The following is a 22263-nucleotide window of genomic DNA, read 5'->3' as shown; positions in this document are numbered from 1 at the left end:
CGGTGTTGCTTTGTTTGTTGCCTTGCGCTTACCCGTATAAAAAAGTAAACCATAAAAAATATGTTGAATGCTAGGTCGATTTGCTGCGTAATGTTGTTGCTCCATTTTTGACACCTTTCCACCTCTTCGTTAGACGCATCGATGAAGTAAATGATGAGCGAGGCGATACTGAGAATAAACACGAGCACAACCTGCGAGACAGAAGAGAAAGAAGCAAAGCAGACGGTTCAAATGGCTGGTACACATGCTAGTTAAATGCATAAATTAAACTCCACTCCCGACTCATCATCAGTTATTAACGTTGTTTCCCCTATCAGTCATTCAGTAAAGCGCATGCACGCGTTTGGCTACAGAAAAGGATCCAGCTGGTGTGAAGTACCGGGCGCTTCCATGCGGTGTGAAGTACCAGGTGTCTCCATTTACCTGGAACTGCAAGCACGCAAGTCCAAAAACGGATGATGCTATCAAAATAAGTCGTTACAGCCACTTGTTCATTTCACACCATGCAGGAAACGCAATGCGTGTCAACAATGCGGCTTAAATGGTACACAGTATGGCATCCGATATGGGGCACGTAATTCTCGCGAGAAAACGCATTGTGTGCGGAACATCCGAACCCTTTTATTTATCTAATATTACATCAAATTACCATCATCGTTATTCCTTCAGTCCAAATAATTTTTATTTTTTTCTTTTCAGGAAAAGGGATTTAGGGTTTATCCTAGTTACACCCCGTTGGGATGAATAATTTCTTTATTTCAGCAATAGCCAGAAGCTGGGAGGTATGTATAATTGCATAATTTATCTACAACTCAAACAGCCTTTAAATCGCGCGATCAACGCGAAATCTGCCAGCATTCCTGTCGATAAACTGCAACATTTGCTACCACTGACGGCACACACCTGTTGTCTAATCGCGGTTGACGGACATTTCCGAACTGGTAAGTGTGCACACAACATACCACGTCACCGTGTCAACATATGGCACCCCTTTCTCGTACCACCTCGTATGCGGTTTTTTTTTTGCATAGATCCATTTTACGAAGCGAGGGTGATCTTTTATGGCCACCTACGTCTTCCCCTTTCATCCACCGTCGGTCCCACACCGAAAGGGGTTGGAGGTAAGTACAATTTAATGTCGCTTCTACTAACAATCACCGCAAGCGAAACAATCTAAGCATCGCGCCCTATATATATATGGCGATGGCCTCGCTGAATTCGGGCGAAAAGAGTGCGCTAGTTGCCATTTTTATCCACTCCACTAGCCAATATCATGCCCAGGACCAATTATTTTCACGTGCCTCATGCAAGAAGGCGCACCGAAACGGAAAATAACAACCTTTAAAATCCCGGACAGGAGGGGAGGTACGAGTACAAAAGCGCAACGCGGTGGGGAAGGGTGGAAGGGAAGGAGGGCAAATGTATGTGTGCTGCGGGCTTAAAAATAGACAACATTTAACGGAGGAGGCTTTCTGTGCTGCCAGTCGTACTAGTTGGCAGGTCCCACAGTCACAGCACCGCGCTTGGCGCGGGAAAAAGGGGGCGGCCGACAAAATCGTGACCTAAATGGAGCGTTTGCTCGCCCACTTTTCTTCCTGCATTGGTGAGGGGTAGGTGTGTGGACCGGTTATGCCTTTCTAAATTTCATATTGTTTTCTCTTGGCTTATTGTACGGTACCATACATTGTGTGAAAGAAAGAAAGAGAAAGAGAGAGAGATGAATAGACAGCGAAAGAGAGTAAGAGCAGACAATTACCGCAAGTACTCTCTAAAGCCTAGTGACGACGACTGCATTGTACCATTGTTTGGCAAAATTAGACGAACGGGTATTGCTTCACAATGTGTGTGTAGAATTGTCTTAAACTCTTCACCATTCCGATGATCCCATCTTGATGTTTGTTGGTAGTTTTGTACATACAGGCCCTTCTTTTCTAGATACATTCAAAAGCGTTTACATATTATTGCTGCATATTGCTTTGCTGAGCCTGCGAAGGTAACACATTTAAATTCCCTGCTTAAAAATAAACCCTCAAACCCAAAGTCCGGCACAAGACGGCGTTTCAAACAACACACCGTCTACACGACGCTTGAAAAAGGTTATACCACTCTGATGTTTCAAACGATTCTAGACAAGCACAACACACACACAAACTAATATGCATATCGCTCACATTACCGCAAGGCCACCGATAAGGTTATGTAAAGCCTCTCCCCCCTTTGCCAGCAAACTATCCTCTGTCAATGAACTGTATGATACAGCGAAAGTGCGAGAGAGATAGTAAGAGAAAAATAGAGAGCATGGCAATTGTACATTGGCCGGCTCACCTGACATTGGGTTCAATATAATAATAACAACAACAACAACAACAACAACAACAAATGCTTCCAACCCTCCCTTAGAGAAACTGCCCTGCGCCCTGCAATCGGCGGCAATTAGATGTTCAATAAATCAATCTCATGCTTAATTAGATTGCTCTGGTTGCTTTCCCACCATTCCGTTCCTTTCATTCCTTCGCAAAATGCAATCTGACCGAGTGTGTGTGTGTGTGTGTGTGCGGCTGTGTATGGATAGAGCCGCACTCACTCTTCAATTATGATTTATGATTTTAAATTTGAGCAGATGGGCCTGGTATCAAATCAAATGGTGTAGAATTTATTAATACTAGACGATGTCCGTAGTCTAAATTAAGACATACTTGCCGTCCCCATGTTTTAAACTAGCAGGCACCACAACAACAACCACAACAACAAAATACATCACGGAGCATCTTAATATTAAGCAACTCCGTGAAACGCGGCTTAAATTATATTTTTATTATAATATCAGAGATAATTATTGAAAAATAACCTCTAAAAATAATTATTGAAAAATACCAGAATATTATTTAAAAAAAGCTAAAAGGATAGAATTGGTAACCAATTTTTTTTAAAAATCTGCAAACTTCAACGTTTGTTGTAAACGTCAACACAATAGCATGAGTAAAATGATAATTTATAGAGTTAAAATCAAAATAAATATCGTTATACAAAATGTAAATTAGTCTGTAAAGTAGTAAAAATGCAATAATGTAAATTAATCTTTAACGACAGGTATATTCAAAAATTAATCATTTTTACACTGAAATCGAAATTCCAGTCCACAGCAAACAGAATAATTATTCCTAGTCAAGAGAAGTTTAACAATTCTGTTTCCAAAGTGTTACATATTTCAAAGCACTAATAGCATTGCGGAAAGAAGTTTTAATCCAACGAAAACTTCTTAGTTTATGTTGGTTGTGAGCATTACCATTTTCAGTCCGTAGAGCTTTTAATGTATTGCTCTATTATTGAGAATAAACCTCATGATAAATATAAGTACGCTTAATCAATTCAGCTTAAACTCCCAACGTGTGCTATTTCATTAGCCTGAACGTATTCACTAGCCAACAATATTCAGTGTATGATAAAATACTCCGTACGGAGACTGACCAAATACATTGTCAAAAGGTCCTTATATGGCAAATAATCACTTCTGGCCATTAAGACAAGTCCAATCCATTGGGTCATGAAAGCACTGCACCTTTTGTGCAGTGATACATCTTGGTTAAATTATACTTACACTTATATAAAAGTTTGCCTGGATGGGGTAAACATAAAATGTAAGCCTAATATCTCCCATCTACGAACGCGAAGCGCTCGAAGCACTAAGTAACCAGGTAAGTAATCAAATAAACTACAGCCTGATTAATATCCCTTAACCTTTCAGTTCGTAGTGATAGCCTTACCATGGTATGGCACCCACAGGTAGAGAAATGGCGATGGATCAAAATCTGAATAGCTTGAAACATATCATCGCGGCAGGCTATGAGCACACCCGCGAACAAATCTCCTCAACAATATCAATCCATTGCTCGTGACATGCTCGATGCATTCGCCCACGTCCTACTCACCAAGATTCGTCCGGTAGTGGTCTGTCCCGAGATCAGCTCGCCGGCCCAATCCTTCGCCTCGGTCATAAACGTGCCCTCGAAGTCCTGCTTGCCCTGGCGGGAGGCTTTCTGCTCCTTCTGCTTCGGATCGTTCGGAGCCAGCTCGGGCTCCTTCCGGCAGCACAGGAAGGCGAACGCGCGCCATAGCAGCACGGCCAGCAGGCCGGCCAGGAAAGTGAATATGCTGGACAGGAGAAAGCACCACCATTTCCGCACCCGGAGACAATCATCAAGATCGGTCGGCGGTAGCTCCGTGGTCAGTACTGATTGCTCCTCGTCACAGCCCGACATCCCCTCGATCCCGCTGGTAGGCCTGGTGGGGGATCGAGAACGCACACCGCTGCACACTGGTTGTCAACTTTCTAGCTGTAGTCATTGGACATGACGTCGTGCCTCACAGCCAGACCCGGGAGGCGATCGCACCGAACACGCGATCGGCAGCGCGACTGCTACACACGGCAAGCACACACACACACACACGGTGTCACTAGCGGAAAACGGGCAGCCAGCTAGTGGACCGCTCACAGCCACGTACGCACACGGAAGAAGCGCGCGCGCCCACACGCACAGCACACAGGGGAGACGACCGGATACCGGGCACTTCTCGGGTCGGCAGCTTTATGACGCGATTGCACTCACTTACACAACGCGAACCAGGCGCACAGGCCGTTGCACGATAACGAGACGAATTCGGAACACTAGAACTCAAACCACCGAGTGCCACTTCCACACTGCTTCTGGCGTGTTCACACCGACAACACACGCACACACGTACGCACCGATGCCTCCGAAAGGATTCTTCTTCCGCTATCTCTGCTTTGCCTGTTGTTACACTGCGCTTCCGGTCTTTGCGTTTTCTTCCCGTGCGAGAACTAGGTCAGGATGTGAGCGAGCGAGAAATGAACGGAAAGTAGCAAACCCACCTTCAGGTAGGGCGGTAGGTTCGCCTACTAGAAGCAGACACAGCGCGCAGGATATCCACAGTGCACACACACACAAACACACGCGGCGATGATTGTGTGTGCACGTGTGTATGGGAAGGAAAGTGAGAGAATGAGCGAGAGCCAGAAGAAGAGATTAAACGGTGCACAACGGCGACACACTCCAGGGCTGGAAGGGTAGAGGGCAATGGACCACCGCACTATACACACACACACACTCACACGCTGTCGGAATTTTACAAAATCTCACTCATTTTCCGTTCGCTGCAAAGCTGCACGGGGCGCTCTGTGCCGCGCTCCCACAACCGGCCGGGAGCGAAAGTGAGCAGGAGAGATGACTATTGTTGTTGTTGTTGCTGCAATCGTTGTCGTTGTTGCTTTTTTCACGTCCTTTTTTTCTTGCAGCAAGATCCGTTCCCGGAGCAGGACGGGATGCGTGTGTGAAACGGCCCCCCTGTTTTCCAGTCTTCCAGAGTTTACCTAATCCACACCGTCACACACCCCCACCGTCTTCAATGAGAGCTCTTGTGTTTCACTCTGCCACTAGCGCACTAGCACGTTTGACGTTTGTGTTTCATAGCTACCGAAGAAAGAACATATCAGATGCGAAACGATCCAAACTGCACAATTCCAATTGCGAGCCTCCAATCCTAGCCACCACTGCCTCACACAAACACACACACACACACGCGCGCGCGCCCAAGACTACTGCGATCGATGTCCGAAACCTCTTGCCACACCACACATGCACAGTGTACGAGGAACACTTTGTTCGTTCCGGCTACTGCGCTTTCCCGTTTGCGTCCACACCACTGCTGTTTGCCTTTTCCCAGGAGCAGTTTCTGCCAACCGTGGCCCATATACGTTGAAGCAAAAGCCCGTCTGCCCGTTTATACACACGTTATATAACGAAACCAACAACGGAAACTCTCCGATGGGCCGTCAGCGTTTGCGGCAGGACTGCACAACGAAAAATTAAAAGCAAAGGAGCACTTCCGCTACGACCAGATAGCGAACGAATAATGGACTTCAAACACACATACACAAGGCCACACGAGGGCACAAGGGAGGCACATAGTTAAAAGCAGGAGAGTGAGAGAGTGAGAGAGAGAGAAAGAGAGAGAGACCGATCGAGAGAAAGTACGAGAGAATGAATTATGAGAATAAAAATGCAGGATACAAGAGGTTGAACTGTAAGGGCGAGCAAGATGGACAGGTAGGGGTGTGGGGTGGGAAGGGTGCAAAGAGAACGGAGAGAATTTGACAAAGAGAGCCGGGTAAAGAAAACATCACTCCGCCATCTTTGTGTGGCGAGCTGCCCAACGCTCACCTTTACTATCCCGGGCTGTAATTTCGGTTTTCGGGATGGTAGAAAGGAAAGCTGAGGCATTCCTCACACACACACACACATATTCCTTGCCTACGGTTAAACTTTTTCAATTGTGCTCGCACCAACTCCTCGCACTAGCCTTGCCCAGTCTTGTGGGTCCGGCCCAGAAAATGTGTTTCTTTCTTCCGGTCACCTTTACTGTGTGACTCACACTCGAGGCACTTCGCTTGATCCTACTACGTAACTTTGCAACTATATTACTTATTGTGTGTTAGATCTGTGTTCCCCTTAACTATGAAAATAAATTCCTGTCATTGTCCACTTATTAGTTACCTTATTTAGCAATAATACTTTACCATTTTCCCAGTCATAGCTTTCTCTTACACGGTTTTCCAGTTGTGGGACACTTTCTCTCTATCCTATTGGAGGTGAACTTTTTATGATGGGAATTGGACTATGTGGTATCCCCATTGGCCAGGCTCCATGGAATTCCTATTAGATTTGTCCAACAAGGGTGCTATGGAGTCCAATTCCCATGGCGTAAAGATCTTTTCCCGTAAGAAAGAGTCAATAAAGTGTCCCACAACTATGATAACTCCTGGAAAACCCTGTAAGCTGCCTATGGGTCATTGTTTCGCACTTTCTCTGAGGAACTGTTCGTGCTCTTGGAAAACTTCTTCGTACGCTTCGTTGTAGCGCTTATTTGTAGCGGGATCTTCGGGTTTCACCCAACAAAGAAACAGTCGCTCAATGCTACTGAGAATCTTTTTAGCGAAGAAACCCATTGGAGGGCAACGATTCGTGCTCCATCAAATTTAGCAGGACGTGAGACGTCATTGTGCTAATGTTTCGAGTAACCTTAATTAAAGCCGCCTCAAGCCTCAGTCCCTAAAATTTGTACAGCTGCCCTACAGTTGGGCAGCTCTACCTATAATTACAGACCGCCTGTGTCGTCGCAAACTAATCCTAACTATGCTTACACCCATTTTCACCGCATGATGTCGGTGCCATTGCAAGAGAAAATTAATTTCACTTCGGCTTCTTTCGCCTGCTTTGACCTGGCACGCTCGGCACAATCAATAAAGCGCTGCTGACAGTTGCTGTCGGCGAAACTCAAAACGGGCACCCCACCGGGGTGGAATGGACGACGTTCGAAAAACTCAGTCCCTTATGCTTCCGCATGTTCACACCATATACTGGTGCACACACCGATCGTTGGCTCGGTACTGTCACAACACACAACCGTTGAGAAAAAAAAACAAAAGCACCTAAGCGACACACAAAACACCACCGAACTGGCGGAAACACAGAGGAAGAAATTATAAAATGAGAATGACTCTGCCGCACCCACCACCCACCCACTAGCTGGTGCCGTCTGCTCCGTTCCCTCTACCCCCCCACAACACATTCGTGCAATGTTTGGGCGACCCTTTCAAATTTTCGCTCGATATCTTCGTTCAGCGATACTTGTATTCATACCGAACGCGTAACGACGACCTGGCGCCTCCACCGAAAACTTCTCGACCGCGGTGCGATGCGTAGCGCTATCGTCGGCGAGCGCACTGTAGTACATTGGCGCTCGCACAGCGCCCATACACCGTCCCAGCATAATTTCTCCAACACGCGCGCGCTCTCTAACGTTTGCCCAGGGGGTTTCGAGGGCCAAGAAGCCGCTCTCCGCTCCGTGCGCTGTGAGATGTTGTTCCCGTTTCGATGCTCAACATTTCATACTTGTTTCATAAATATTTGCACCTTGCTCTACCCATTCTTTTATCACACGCAGCCATGCTTTGCGCGCGCTCGCGCTCTCTCCCTACCCCTCTCTCGCTCTCTCTCTCTCATTCTGTTTTTGAATCTCTTTTTCGCCTACTGGCTGCTCGCAACTGTGTTCTCCCGCTCTCAGAGAAACCTTTTTATAGATCGCGCACCGTTTTCCATCTTCCTTTGCACGCGCCATCTTCCTTACTTCGCCTGCTTTGTAGCACTCTGCACTGGTCACACATCATCTCCCCTTCTCGCTCATTCTTTTCACCAAGCAAGGGTGATAAAGTGGGCAATGGAAAAGCCAGCGGATGGTGGTGGCGGTGGGGAAGGGAGGTTGAAGAATTTGATCCTTTTTTTTGGGAAGAAGAAAAAACATGGCCCATGGCTCCATTTTTTGTTGGCTCATCCATTTTTTTTTTCTTCAACATCACATAGGCACACGAGTTGAAACTTTTGGTTGAAGCACTTGGGTTGTGGTGAAGCAAAGCAACAAAAAAAAATGCGTAACTTATCAGCAACCACATCCCCTGGGCAAAGTTGTTGGACATAGCACATTACCACATACACGCACAAACACATACATGTACACGTACATCATTCGGAAGGTGGTAGGAAAAAAGCAGAAACTCTAACATTTTCTCATGTACGGTACGACACACTACGGCACGTTATTTAATTTACACACAGATGAACGCTTATTGGCAAAAAGGCTGCACGATTGAAAATTTTCCAGCAGCAGCAAACAGCAGCAGCAGCAGCAGTAATAAATGGTGCCAGCGAGAAAGAGGAGGGGTCAATAGTTCGATCGGATCGATGGCACCGAAAAGGGTACTTTTCACGCCCAAAACCACACTGCCCACGTGTCGAAGCTGGCACAAAGCAATCGCACCGTGCTGGGCAACACTTTTTCACTGCAAAACGGTGCAGAAATGTTACCGAAAGGGTGAAAATTCGAGATTGAAAATTCCTGCACATTCACGCACACACACATACACACACACACACACAAGTCAGTTCACAGGGCCCTTCTATGCTGCTCCATTTTTTTTTTGCCTTCCTGCCTGCAGTACACCACCCCGAAATGGCAGTCGGTTAGCCGAGCGAATCTGTTACCTTCACGGGCGAGATCTAGCACACTTCTGATGGAAAATTTGTGCTCTCGCGCATTTGGGTGGCCCCACTTGTGCCTGCTTGCTCGTGATCGAAATGGAAGAGAGTGAGCATTGGAGGAAAAGAGAGAAATAGAGGGAGAAAGAGCGCGTACGGTTGGCGCGGCATGAAGCTTTTGGTAAGAAAACCACCAACAACAACAACAACAATAAAAAACCATGCGTGTGAAAATGAGAATGCGTCCGCACTACGGATACACTACGACTGCGCCAGGCCAGGGTTGGCTGGTAGCCCGCTAACAGGAATCGCCATGATGGCTGGATTTAAAATAACGATTGTTTAAAGTAGATATGTTTTAATTATTTGTACATTTTGAGAAATTTATTTCTCAATATTGAGCTAAATAAATTGTTAAGAAAAAAAACAAATAATTACGAATGATTCATGCGATTTTCATTGATTTACAGTACCGTCTTTTTCTAAATCTGCAAAATGATAGACTGTAAAAAATTAGAAACTGTTGTTAATTATTTGCTTGCTTGATTATTGATTTCCGTTACCAGTAGTAGAAAAGATCAAATTAATTGATGCTATTTTACATATTTTTACAATGTTTCTAGTCCCACACATTTGCCGGTCACAAATGCATCATTCATTTTAAGGGGGTTTCCATCGCTTTCTTCATTAAACAAAAGAGGGCGCTGCAATCGCCATGGAGAATTTGGCCAAATCAATGATTCAAATGAAAAGAAATCGAAAATATTCATCCGTTCTTCTGCAGGACACTTTTTTACAGCGAGCATACGATAAATACAATGAAATACAAATAATATATTGTTCCACAAATACATTTTGTTCACAAAGGCATATTCCATTTAACGAAAAAGTAGAAACACTTCTTTCTGCAAAGAGAACATAATCAATTTGGAAGTGTAAATCCCTCCAACAGTGTCCCCTTTGCATCTTCCCGTATTACAAACTAACCATGTAAAATCTAATTCATTCTACATCCCTTTACCTTCGTAACCTCACTTACCCAGAAGTACAACTGTTTCGAAAACATTCCCCATGACTGGTGTTTCGTCTACTGTGAACTGGGCACAGTTCCGTGCAGTCGCCAGTCGCTTTCCCCGCCAATGATGGCCCGATGGTTATTAACATGTGCCAATCTCGACCATTCTATGCGTGTTTCTTTGACCATTACCTGCCGTACCCAATAGCTTCCTGCCGGAACTGTCATCCATGATGTATTACCAACACCGCCGGTCCGACCGACCTGCCGCAACACCTCCACCAAGTACTGCGGAATGCAGATGTGTGTGTGTGTTAGCATATACCTTAGCAAATTGATTTATTCTTGTTTCACATTATGTATTATCCTTATGCATATAGAAGATCAGCGTGGCCGTCTGCGCGATGCGAGTTTGCTGCCCAGCGCGTGCTGCGTGCGTGTGTTCAGTTTGCAGTCTCACAAGCGTCCACCCAATCGTTGTACACGTCCACCGGTTCCGACAGGAAGTTTATCGACGTTTGATACTCTTCCAAACACACACGACATAATATTTTGGCCGAGTTTTTAGGTTTATCCATCTTGACCTCGCAGGACTTCTCGTGGTTGCAGAACGGGCAGTTAAATTGCTGATCGAGTGGCTCAATGTTCTTGCGCTTTGGCGGTGGCTTCCTTTTCGATTTTCTGCGCCCCATCGTTCCGACAGCCTGCGAAGGGAAGGAAAACGGTCATTAGTGAAAAGGCAGGCTCGGAAGCAAGACAATTGAGGGGTTTTTATCGCGATTTTCTCGTTTTTCACTTACAGATTTGCTTACGAATGTCCGGCTAGTTTTGTTTACACTTGCTTTAAGCCCGGGAGAACGCCGATTTTTGTTGTTGGATTTTTTGTTGTCCCAGCACGAGCTGTCAATCGGTGACGCTGTCAATCAGTGACAGAGTGACCAGAAATATCGATTTATCTGTATTCCTGCAGAAAATCACAGATTTTTTCATAATACTGACCGAAAAGTCATAAAACCATTTCCCAAGTCATTTGGCTGGAAATAGACGATCCGAGATCGTCGCGGTACCACGTAAATCGCGTATGACTTGAGCTGTCAATTATGTCATAAAATCTGATAGATAGGCTAAATAATCGCGGTTCGTGTATGGAACCATCCGAGGCCTGGTGACGATTGAATGTGCCAAGAAAAAATATTTGTTTATAAATTTGTGAATCCAATTATTTATTTAACATAGTTTAAGCAAAATAAAATACAAAACTCTACTCGGTTTTTCAAACAAATTCATCAGAAAAAGTAAAAACAATCGGTTCGCGCTACCGCGAAAATCTCAGGCCGCAAATACACGACGCGCGTTTCCGCGCCCGCGGAAACGCGTATAACAATCCAGCCATAGAAATGAAATGTCATTCGAACGCGCTACCGCGGAAACGCAGAGATGCTCAGCTGGATATCTCTGCGGAACTGTTATACGCGTTTGAACGCGCCTGCGGAAACGCGCGTCGTGTATTTGCGGCCTCAGGAATACCGAAGTTGGGTATCTCTGCGAAACAGCTCCTGATCGGAGGCGCGGAAGATTTGACAGCCCAATTGTTCTACAACTGTTAGGCTGGAAATAGACGAACCGAGATCGTCGCGGTACCGCGAAATTCGCGCCTTGTTTATAACAGTTGTATAACAGTAGAGCTGTCAAATCTAATAAGATTGATGGAAAAGAATTAGAATATTAGTTCAAGCTTTTTATTTCACACTTCACGTAGTTAGGTTAATGAGTCGAATGCAGAATACAAAAAAAAAGGTTAGAAAGAGACAGAACGTGACGCTACGAAAAGCGCGGACACACACTTCTGTCAGTTTGAAGTCCGGTTGGTTGCAGGTTTATGGAGTCGGGTTAAAGGATCGAAGTGTAGGATATTGCCAATCCTAACACCCCCGCTCAATATCCGGAAGGTGCCAACCCCAGTTTGGCTCGATGCTTCTGGAACAAACCGGATGACAAGCCCTTGGTCATCATGTCTGCAACTTGTTCACCGGTCGGGACATAACGAACAGCAACACGCCCCCGCTGAATCTCTTCACGGATGAATCGATGTCGAACATCGACATGCTTCAAGCGCGCTGTATCTCGCTCCTCCTCGACAACCCTTATCGTCGACTGGTTGTCTTCGTAGTAGACCACCGGACCCTCCGGTTCCATGGAAAGCTCCTTCAGTAAACGAACCAGCCAAACTCCATGGCAAACAGCGGTGCTCAAGGCCACGAGCTCCGCTTCCGTCGAAGACAACGATATGGTGGACTGCTTCTTAGTCAACCAACTGACGGCACCGCCGCATACTCGGAAGACGTATCCAGTGATAGAGCGTCTATCCACCAGATCGTTCGCCCAATCTGCATCGGCAAATGCTTCCAGTACTGGTGCCGGATCCTTCGCTGAAAACACCAAAGCCAAATCCAGCGTTCCTTTAATGTACCGCAGTATCCGTTTGGCATGTGTCCAATGCAGTTCCGTTGGACAGCTTTGAAACTGACTCATGTAGTTTACCGCGGCACATAGGTCAGGTCTTGAAGTTAGAGTTACGTACGTGAGACAGCCAACCAACTCTCGGTAAGGTTTCTCAGTACGCTCAGCTTCTTCTCCTCTTTTTAAGTGCAGGCGACACTCCATCGGTGTAGATGCTGGTTTGCACTCAAGCATGTTGAAGCGACGAAGCAGGTTCTCTAGAAATCCCCTCTGGCTGATGCGAAGGATTCTCTCTTTAATGTCTCGGTCAATTCCCAAGTGCCACAGATTAAGCTTAAACGCCTGGAAAATTGAATATCCATAGAAAAAAAATGAAAGCTCCACAGCTTCATTGGTTTGATCAATAGATGGCGTATTACAACTCATCATTATATTGCTATCCTTTTCTTGCAATGTGTTTCGACAAGTTTCATCTTATCATGACCTATATAGCCTTATAAATTTCTGAGCAAAAATCTATATGAATGGTCGTGTGGTCAGATACGTGGGTATCAACACCAACGACCATTACTCAAATCTCACTTGCTTCAGTGCTGGTGGTTTCCGTTGGAGTTTAGTATTTAAACAATCGTATCGCCGTTCTAGTTCTAGCGATGCATAACTTCAATGCGAAACCATACAACAGTACAGAGGAAATGAGAAAGCTCTCCTCCAAGCGATGAAGCTCAACTGGTTGGGGTATCCCACCAACAGAGAGCGCCACCAGCTTTTTTGCTATTTTTAGAATGCATGAGTCGTTTGCCGTCTGCTAAACGAAGTCTTTCTATATTCCGTTTAGGTAGAGAACTTGAGTCGTTTAGAAGCCGTTTAGTGGTCGTTTAGTGGATTTGTGGCACTTGGGTTCTCATACCGAGAAATGTGCGTACCTCTCCGATGTCCGTCATTTCGAATTCCTTCGAAAAACATTTCTTGACGGCTTCTATTTGCTTCAGCTGACGACCGACAACAAGTAAGTCGTCCACGTACAGAACTAGGATAACCTGGCTGCTTTTGGAACCCTTCACATAAAGACACGGATCACTCAAGCTTCTGGTAAATCCTAGACGCTGTACGAAACTATGGAATCTTGTATTCCAAGCTCGCGATGCCTGCTTGAGACCATACAAAGAACGGTTAAGACGACATACAAGATTCTTACCTATCTCGAATCCTTCTGGTGGAATCATAAAGATCTCCTCTTCCAGTTGCCCATTTAGGAAGGCCGTCTTGACGTCCATCTGATGAATTATCATCATTTGGTCATTAGCGATACTCAATACTGTTCGCACAGTATCAAGACGCGCAACTGGCGAATAGGTTTCGCCATAGTCAAAACCTGCTTTCTGGCTGAATCCACGTGCCACAAGTCTCGCCTTGTAACGCTGCTCACCATTTGCCTCGTTTTGCTTTATTTTGAAAAGCCATTTGCATGTGATAGGTACACGCCCTTTAGGAAGTTTCACTATTGTCCACGTTTCATTTCGCTCTAGAGAATCCACTTCTTCGCGAATAGCTGTTTCCCATAGATTCCAATCAGGACGTTTCCTCATCTCAACCAGCGAGCTCGGAAGATTATCCACAAATGCAGTTGCATTCATGGCATAACCAGTATATCCCATGTCATAGTCCGCTTGCCAGCTGGGATGCTTTCGGTCTCGTTCCGATTTCCGAACTTCGACCATTTCGTCTTCAGCTTCATCTGAACCCTCTCCAGGATCAATTCTGTCTGCACAGCTGTCGAAGGTCTCATCCCCATCCGCATCGTTTGTCTCTGCATCATGTACAACGCCTGATGCCTCCGAGACGCCGCCTGAATCATCGGGAACATCCTCGTCGTTACTTTCTGCCTCGGACTCACTTTCGGATTCGTATCGCACTCTACGAATCGGGAACACATCGGGACTGCAGCTAGGCTTCGGACTATCTTTCGAAATAGTTGTTGTTTCACCTTCTAGGAAGACCACATCTCGAGCTACGACGATCTCCTTGCGATTAGGGTTCCATACTCGATAACCATTACGAGCATACCCTACAAAAACCCCTTTCCAGGATTTTGCGTCTAGCTTCTTCCTTCGCTCCTTTGGAATGTGGACAAACACAGTTGATCCAAAAGCTCGCAAGCTTCGGACATTTGGTTTTCTTCCCTCCCACATTTCAAACGGTGTCTTACGCTGATCAAGCGCACTGGCAGGACTGCGGTTGGTCAAAAACGCTGCCGTCTCTATGGCAACTCCCCAAAATACTTTGCTGATGCTGCGGTCCTCTAACATGGATCGAACTTTCTCGACGAGAGTTCTGTTCATGCGCTCGCTCACGCCGTTTTGTTCAGGAGTGTAGGGAACTGTCCACTCGATCTGGATTCCTTTTCGCTCGCAAAAACTCCTAAATTCGCGACTGATGTATTCTCCTCCATTATCACAACGCAGGCGAGAAATACATGAACCAAACTTTGCGTTTACCAGCGCTTCATACTTACGGAAGTTGTCGAATACTTCTTCCTTTGACCGCATCAGAAACACCATCGTAAACCGACTCCAGTCGTCGACAAAAGTAACAAAATACTTTTCGCCTTCTAGCCCTTCTGGCGTAACCGGGCCACATACGTCCGAATGAATCAATTCGAGCACTCGCGACGATTGTCGACCCTCGCGCGCGGAAAAGGGTTTACGCGTTTGTTTCCCGATGAGACACGGCTCACACACGAAATCGCCACCCGATTGTGAAACTTTCGCATTTAATCCGCAAACCATGTCATTTCCGATTAATACCTGAAGATTTTTCGCACTGAGATGTCCATATCTACGATGCCACAATTCGAGATTCTTTGGCACTCGTCCACACGAATATAACGCTGTACACGACGCTTCGTTAAGATGGAAATCTATCACGTATAGTTTCCCGCGACGCATCCCGATTGCTATAACCTCAGAATTTCGCTCGATCTTAAGAACACCATCTGCGAAAACAACCTTCAAACCGGCCATCTCCATTTTTCGAACGGATAACAGATTTACCTGCGCTTCCGGAATGAACAACACATTCTCTAACCTGATCGGAAACGACTCGCCATTCACTTCACTTAGCACACGAATATCACCACATTCCTTAGCGACAATGAACTGCCCTTCCTTCGCCACTGCGATGCGCATCGGTTCCTTCATCGGGTAAAGCTTCTCGAACAGCTTCCGATCGTTGGTCAGATGCTCTGACGAACCAGAATCAATTATCCAGCTCATTTTCGATGGTTCATCGTACTCACTACTAAGGAAACAAATATCTTTGCTAAGATGTGCACTCGTTTGCGACGTGTCGTTCTTCTTCTTCTTTTCCGGACAGTCAGCAATCTTGTGCCCTTCTCGTTGGCATCCGTAACACTTCCAAACTTTCTTTTTCTTTTGTTGCTTCTTCGCTCCACCAAACGATCCGCCAGATCCACTGAATGCAGCCGCTTCCACTCTCGAACCACTCGATTTGCTGCTGCCTTCGCCGCTTCGCTTGATCTCTTCATCAAGTAATCTGCACTTGCAGAACTCCAGCGTCAGCTTGTCTTCCGGCATCGTTTCTAGAGCTGTAATTACTGTCGCATACGCTGGCCCAAGCGTCAACAGTAAATAGCAAACGATATCGATTTCCTCCAGCTTTGCTCCGGTTGACTTGTAGTCCCGGACGATTCGCTCAAAGGTTAGGAAATGATCCTGCAACCTTCCTCCGTCATGCCGTAGTGTGAGAAGCTTCTTTTGCAGGTAAAGTCGACTGGCGATGCTTTTTCGTTGAAACACCCGTTCCAAGGCCAACCAAATAGCCCTGGGTGTCTGCTGATCTTGGATATACTCAAGCATGTTGTCACCAATCCGAGAAATCAGCAGCGACTTGCAACGCCTTTCCTTCTTTAACCTCTGCTCGGACAATTTCACTGCAGCCTCCTTGACTTCAGCACTGTCCTTCTCGTTTACCGCAAGCCGATGATCATCCGCCGCTTCCTGCTCCACGCAAGACATGAGCTCATGCTCCTCCAGTAGCACCGACATTCGGTACTTCCATTGCGGATAGTTCCCTACCAGCATTAAACGGCTTTGAAGGCATTCAGAAGGCATTTAAGGCCTTAGTCGCCTTAGAAGGCGAATAAAGATTTCAACCGAAACTTTCACGGCTGTAACGGGTTCTCTTCGAAATATTTCAACTTTTTGATTCAACGAGAACAGATAGCTTGCCGCCATCTTCGCTTGTTTATATACTGGTTTTGCACCCTTACTAATGTAACTGCCAAATAGAGCAGTGACAACGCTTTTGGTTCCGAACCGAGAAAGCATGTGTTCAAATCCTGATTTTTATGATCTTTTTTCTTTGCTTATTTCTATTTTTATTAATATTTTCTTGCTATAATTAATATAAACAAAATTTTTGTGAAGCAAAATTAAAATAATACCTTTTTAAAAATCATAATAAATACACTATGTTCACCCTTCGTTATCAGGATGGGAGAAATATGTATTTCATTTCTCCTTTTTTTAGAGTTATCGAAATGAGTTTGATATATTAACATCTTTCAACGGGTTGGTCTTTAACAACCGAATAATGCAGACCATCTTTAATTAAGTGAAATAACTCAGAGCTTAACGCAAGAGAACATAACACGTAAATCGTGCTATCGAATCTCAGGCTCATATCTGGGAACACTACAACAGTGCAGTGCTGAAGACGCTTGTAAGGTTTTCTTTTGACAGTTTCAATTTCAAATTAAAAGTGAAATTTTTCATTCACGTATTTCAAAGGCATTTAATTACTGCTAAATGCACTGCTGATCGCCTTCAATTCGCCGGCGATTACAAGGCGATTAGAAGGCATTTAACGGAAATTTGCGGGTAGGGTTAGATCCATCGAACAGGGGTACACGCACATATTCCATCTCTTTATCCATCCTTATACGCTTTGTTATCACCAGCGAATACCTGGGCCCATAACCTAATAAGATTGATGGAAAAGAATTAGAATATTAGTTCAAGCTTTTTATTTCACACTTCACGTAGTTAGGTTAATGAGTCGAATGCAGAATACAAAAAAAAAGGTTAGAAAGAGACAGAACGTGACGCTACGAAAAGCGCGGACACACACTTCTGTCAGTTTGAAGTCCGGTTGGTTGCAGGTTTATGGAGTCGGGTTAAAGGATCGAAGTGTAGGATATTGCCAATCCTAACAAAATCTTCCGCGCCTCCAATCGCGCCTGCTGTTTCGCAGAGATACCCAACTTCGGTATTGCTGAGATTTTCGCGGTAGCGCGAACCGATTATTTTTACTTTTTCTGGCGGATTTGTGTGAAAACTCGTGTCGAGAAATGAGTTTTGTATTTTATTTTGCATACACTATGTGAAAAAAATAATTTGATTCGCAAATTAATAGAAAAATATTTCTTCTTGGCTCATTCAATCGTCACCAGACCTCGGATGGTTCCAAACACGAACAGCGATTATCTCGCCTATCTGTCAGCAGTGGCGGATTTAACGGTGCGCGGACTGAGCGGCCGCGGGGGGCCCCGTCAATGTAGGGGCTCCGTGTAAGGAAGTCCAGCATATAGAACAATGTGTACAGTAGTCTCAGCAAGAGCTTCTGCACTAGTTAGGGGCCCGATGGATGAAGGGACTCATAAACTATAGGGGCCCAGTACAGGGATTCTTAGCACCCCCCCCCCCCCCCCCCCCGCCAGCAAACCATTGAAGTGTGTTTGATTCAAAACCTTATGCAACAATATGCCCCCCCTCTCTCCCCCACCCCCCCGCTCGACACCAACCGGGGGGCCTCCACTCCTTTTAACGCTTAGGGCCCCCAACACCCTAAATCCGCCACTGTCTGTCAGAGTTTATAACATAATTGACAGCTCAAGTCATACGCGAATTTCGCGGTACCGCGACGATCTCGGTTCGTCTATTTCCAGCCTGACGGTTTTTGACGTTTTGAGCGAGGGCTTTTGAAGGGTAGCCGCCAACATAATCTGGCCACACTGTCTGTCCACAGAGTGTCAACAATTGTTTTCTCTTTGCATAATACAGATCCATAAAAACTGCAGAAGATTCCTTTCATTAACTTCCCCATGCTCGCCGGACTCTGCAGAACACAGTTTGGATTGATAAAAGGCTCTACCTGCCATGTGCTCAAAATGTCCACTGTCGAAAAACCTATCGAAAATGCTATCCGTGCAGGACTAACGAAAGAGCTTGCGCCCGTGCATTTGGAAGTGGTCAATGAATCGTACATGCACAACGTGCCCAAGGGTTCCGAGACGCACTTCAAAGTTTTAGTGGTTTCGCCACAGTTCGAGGGACTTCCGCTAATAAAGGTACCTCGTACGACGAACGTTGAAGTGCTGTTTAACCAGAAATAGGATGAAAACACCGTATTCTCACTCTCTCATTAATTTCAGCGGCATCGTTTGGTGAATGAAATCGTTAAGTCGCAGCTTGCTGGAGATTTTGTGCACGCACTTTCGATAGTGGCCAAGACACCTCAGCAGTGGGATGAAGCGTACAAGCTCGAACCTAGCCCAAACTGTAAGGGAGGATTCGGGAAATAAATCTTTGCACCTTGTTAGCTAACGTTCAAAAGAGTACATTCACTACATTATGGGGCAATGTTACAAATGATTGTTTGTAGCATCTTCTGAGTGTTTATTCCGTTCCACTCCTAACAACAGGATCGCCATTTAGATGCTGTAGGTGTCGAGTCGAAGCTTTCCATCATTTTCCGTAAAGTACATCATGTCGGCCATGGTTTGCTCGCAGATCATTTCTTCCACTCGTTCGTGCATCTGTAAAAACGAAACGCGTTTAGTTAGCACACATAAACAATCGTTACCCCTCACTGCCATCCGCTGTGCTTACCGACTGGGCTTTGAACTCTTTCAGCACCTCTGGGTGCTTAAATTTCGGTCCAAAATTCACGCTGATCGTTACGTTTTTGTGCAACGATATTGCCGGATAGTAGGCACCTTTGTACACGTCCACAAATGCCTCTCCCTGACAGACGCCGTTCTTAAAATAGTGAATCTTACTGCCCGGCTGCACTTTCAGCGCCTTCAGCGTTTCATTCACACGGTCCTTGTCCTCGTAATACAGATGGCTTTTGAACTTTACCAGCGGCCGGTCCTTGAACGTGTTCGATGCCTGGTTTGCCTGGTTATCGCTCGGCAGTGTGATTAGAAAGCCGAGCGTGTCCCCCTCTCCATACCCCGCGCTGTAATGCTTGCCGTGCGATTCGTGGAATTTGGTGCCCTTTCGCGACCGCCACGAATATCCGAACTTATCGTAACCGAGTGGTGCCTGCAGATTGGCGTACTCCTGTCCCCATCCCAGACGGCAGGCCGAACCATCGGGCATATCCTCCACGGTAGCTTCCCAGTACCAGCATCCTTTGGTAACGTCTAGTTAGCAATCGAAAGTAATGAAAGAAATAATGAAGGATGGCAGAAAAAGCATTGCCAACAGCGATGTAAATACCACTTACAATGAGAAGCCCGTGCCATGCAGTAACCCTTCTCGCCCGTTATCGATAGTCGATCCTCGGATACCTTTAGCTGGGGAGCACGATCGTGCAATGCGATCAGCACCGCGTTCGGCGACAGCACTCGATACAGCCAGCCCGGAATCGGTTTGCCTGCCCAGTCAGCGCTTTCGTCAAACTCTTGCCGGAACGGTGCGTGCGGATCGGGTTCGGCCAGTATGTACCGGTATCCGTCCTTGTTGAACGGATGCTCCAGCGGGTAGCCGTGGGCTGGCAGCTTCACCAACGCACCGACATCCGTGCCGAGGCGGCTCTTCTTTCCAAGCGCTCCGCTTTGCTCACTGTTGGGCAGCTTTCGTTTCTGTTGTCTGCTTTTCGAAAAGTTTTGCGTGGCTGCAGTAACGGAAGAGGGAAAACAAGAGGTAGAAACACACATAAATGAACCATGAGCAATTCATCTGTCCGGGCAATTGACTGCACTCATTAGCATACTTTCTTCCATCTTCCAGCCACGTTGATGGTGTGAGGTAATAGTGAAGCGATAAATGCACTTGGGATGTTGTTAGAAGGTAAATAAATACAAGCTTAGCTTGTCTTTTCTGGTCTAGGCACAATTGTGAGAAAAAACAACAAAATATAACAGCACAAAACACCGTAACCACGCTACATGTCGATGTAGTTGGCGTACAAGTGTGATGCGTAACAACTCGCTTATCTTTTGGGTGGGGAATAATGCGCAACTGACGTTAGTTTGTTGTTCTAGCGTCTCGCTCTGTCTAACGTCACCCATACCATCGCACTTGCTCCTATTGCAATAGATGCGTTGTTGTCGTTTCAAATCAAAATGCTTTTTGCAGTAGGCTAAATAAAGGATTTTTTTTAAGTAGGAATTTTACAATTTTGCTAGTGTAGGTAACAAGAATTGAGGCTCATTTTTAGTCAAATATCAGGATTTATCCTCCTAAAGTAAGCCAAAATGCCCAGTACACGTTGTGCTTCACGCTGTTCGCCAAACTTTTAGTTCGGATATTATCGAAATCTTCTTAAACCACTTACCCAATGCGGTTGCTTCGTCGTACGTTGGCTTAATCTGGGTAAGATCCGTATTGGCCAGCCCATACATTTGTCCCTGCTCGTTACTTTCCTCGTACGAAAACAGCGTGTTGATGTCTTTTATTAGCGAGCGCTGCACGGTCGCGTACCAGGATTGAGTCGATCTGCGCGCCATGGTCGTCATTGCCTCCCAGTAGTGATCCATGTACGGTATAATGTCCTTGTCCTTGCTAAACATTAGCCGCGCTTTGCCCTCCTTGGCCGCCGTTTGCTGCAGGTTCGCCAGCGCCGTAATGCACATCTGGGGTATCGAGGCTTGCACCTTGCGGAAGCTTTCCAATCCCGTCATGGAGCAGTTTTTGCACACAAACACGTAGTTCATCATGAACGGTACCAGGCGACCAAGCTGAAACCCGATGCAGGACTCGTGGAACCACCTACTGCAGGTGGCACAGAGCAACTCCACTATGTTGAGATTTCTTTCCTTTCCGCTACAACGAAACGTGTGATTATGGACAATAGATGAAACTGTAAGTGAAGGCCGTTTCCAACCACCGCAAATCTACCACCGTAACAACATTTTCTCTTACCAATAACAATTATATTTCTCCTCTGCCAAGGGAGACTTCTTGAGCTCGGGTTTCGCGTCATTCACATCCATGGTATACACTCGCTGCTTAAGGATAGCCAAGGGCACAGGAAGAATTTAAGTACCTTTACGTCTGGAGATTCGTTTTCTAGCACATGTACAACTCCTTGCCGCGTATTTCATTCATGAAATAAACAATGTTTGTAGAATCGTATGTTTGCGCTACAGTACGGCTTGCTGTTTGCCGCACGCGTCCTGAAGCGGCAACCCAAGCAACAAAATGCCATCAAGTGTCATTTTAAAGTCAAACAACTGAGTCCAGCAGATGGAGCGCCCTCTTGTGTAATATGCAAGAAATAATGAAAAGACAGTTAACCTGGAATTGTACCACCATTGAAATGTGCTGTGAAAGAACATTTTTTGGCTTTGTTTCTCAGTGCAACATTATTATTTTTTACTTTCCTCATGAAAGTATCCACACGACATCACCAACTGAACTGGAAATT

The 22263-nt window shown here is 45.8% G+C and overlaps 5 protein-coding genes across 48 annotated transcripts in view; 1 reads left to right on the top strand and 4 right to left on the bottom strand.

Moving 5' to 3' along the window:
• The window catches only part of LOC1274388 (calcium-activated potassium channel slowpoke), a 69585-nt gene extending 60372 nt beyond the window's left edge, over window positions 1-9213 (bottom strand). For 36 of the 43 annotated variants that reach the window (XM_061646240.1, XM_061646231.1, XM_061646233.1 and 33 more), the window contains exons 1-3: window positions 9117-9212; window positions 3930-5489; window positions 33-191 (exon numbers count right to left, since the gene is read on the bottom strand). In XM_061646240.1, the coding sequence (XP_061502224.1) occupies window positions 33-191; window positions 3930-4259 (489 nt within the window). In that variant the 5' untranslated portion in view covers window positions 4260-5489; window positions 9117-9212. Of the gene's footprint in view, window positions 1-32; window positions 192-3929; window positions 5490-8939; window positions 8959-9006 lie in introns of those variants that run through there. The other 7 variants (XM_061646207.1, XM_061646248.1, XM_061646206.1 and 4 more) reach the window with 4 other exon arrangements.
• Window positions 9214-10429: 1216 nt separating this feature from the next.
• LOC1274384 (transcription elongation factor 1 homolog) lies at window positions 10430-11076 on the bottom strand. Its single transcript, XM_313500.3, has 2 exons — window positions 10926-11076; window positions 10430-10829 (listed from the first exon to the last, which is right to left on the bottom strand). The coding sequence occupies exon 2, from the start codon at window positions 10815-10817 to the stop codon at window positions 10569-10571; it is 249 nt and encodes an 82-aa protein (XP_313500.1). The 5' UTR covers window positions 10818-10829; window positions 10926-11076; the 3' UTR covers window positions 10430-10568.
• A 984-nt stretch (window positions 11077-12060) lies between these two features.
• LOC133392003 (uncharacterized) lies at window positions 12061-12657 on the bottom strand. The gene has a single exon (XM_061649720.1). It carries the CDS (start codon window positions 12655-12657, stop codon window positions 12061-12063), a length of 597 nt encoding a protein of 198 aa, XP_061505704.1.
• A 5952-nt stretch (window positions 12658-18609) lies between these two features.
• On the top strand, window positions 18610-19211 carry LOC1274383 (bolA-like protein DDB_G0274169). The gene is made up of 2 exons (XM_313499.6): window positions 18610-18955; window positions 19040-19211. The coding sequence occupies exons 1-2, from the start codon at window positions 18710-18712 to the stop codon at window positions 19187-19189; spliced, it is 396 nt and encodes a 131-aa protein (XP_313499.6). The 5' UTR covers window positions 18610-18709; the 3' UTR covers window positions 19190-19211.
• Window positions 19212-19236: 25 nt separating this feature from the next.
• LOC1274382 (set1/Ash2 histone methyltransferase complex subunit ASH2) lies at window positions 19237-22031 on the bottom strand. 2 transcript variants are annotated; one of them, XM_562582.5, is made up of 5 exons: window positions 21759-22031; window positions 21172-21659; window positions 20119-20508; window positions 19497-20035; window positions 19237-19423 (listed from the first exon to the last, which is right to left on the bottom strand). In XM_562582.5, exons 1-5 carry the CDS (start codon window positions 21827-21829, stop codon window positions 19319-19321), a joined length of 1593 nt encoding a protein of 530 aa, XP_562582.4. In that variant the 5' UTR covers window positions 21830-22031; the 3' UTR covers window positions 19237-19318. The 2 variants fall into 2 exon arrangements, with proteins under 2 accessions (XP_562582.4, XP_003436576.1); XM_003436528.2 differs by lacking the exons at window positions 21172-21659; window positions 21759-22031 and adding an exon at window positions 20608-20853.
• Between the last annotated feature and the right edge of the window lie 232 nt (window positions 22032-22263).

The sequence above is a fragment of the Anopheles gambiae genome, chromosome 2, assembly GCF_943734735.2.
Source record: "Anopheles gambiae chromosome 2, idAnoGambNW_F1_1, whole genome shotgun sequence".
Classification (NCBI taxonomy): Eukaryota; Metazoa; Arthropoda; class Insecta; order Diptera; family Culicidae; genus Anopheles; species Anopheles gambiae.
This window is presented reverse-complemented; position numbering and strand designations above follow the sequence as displayed.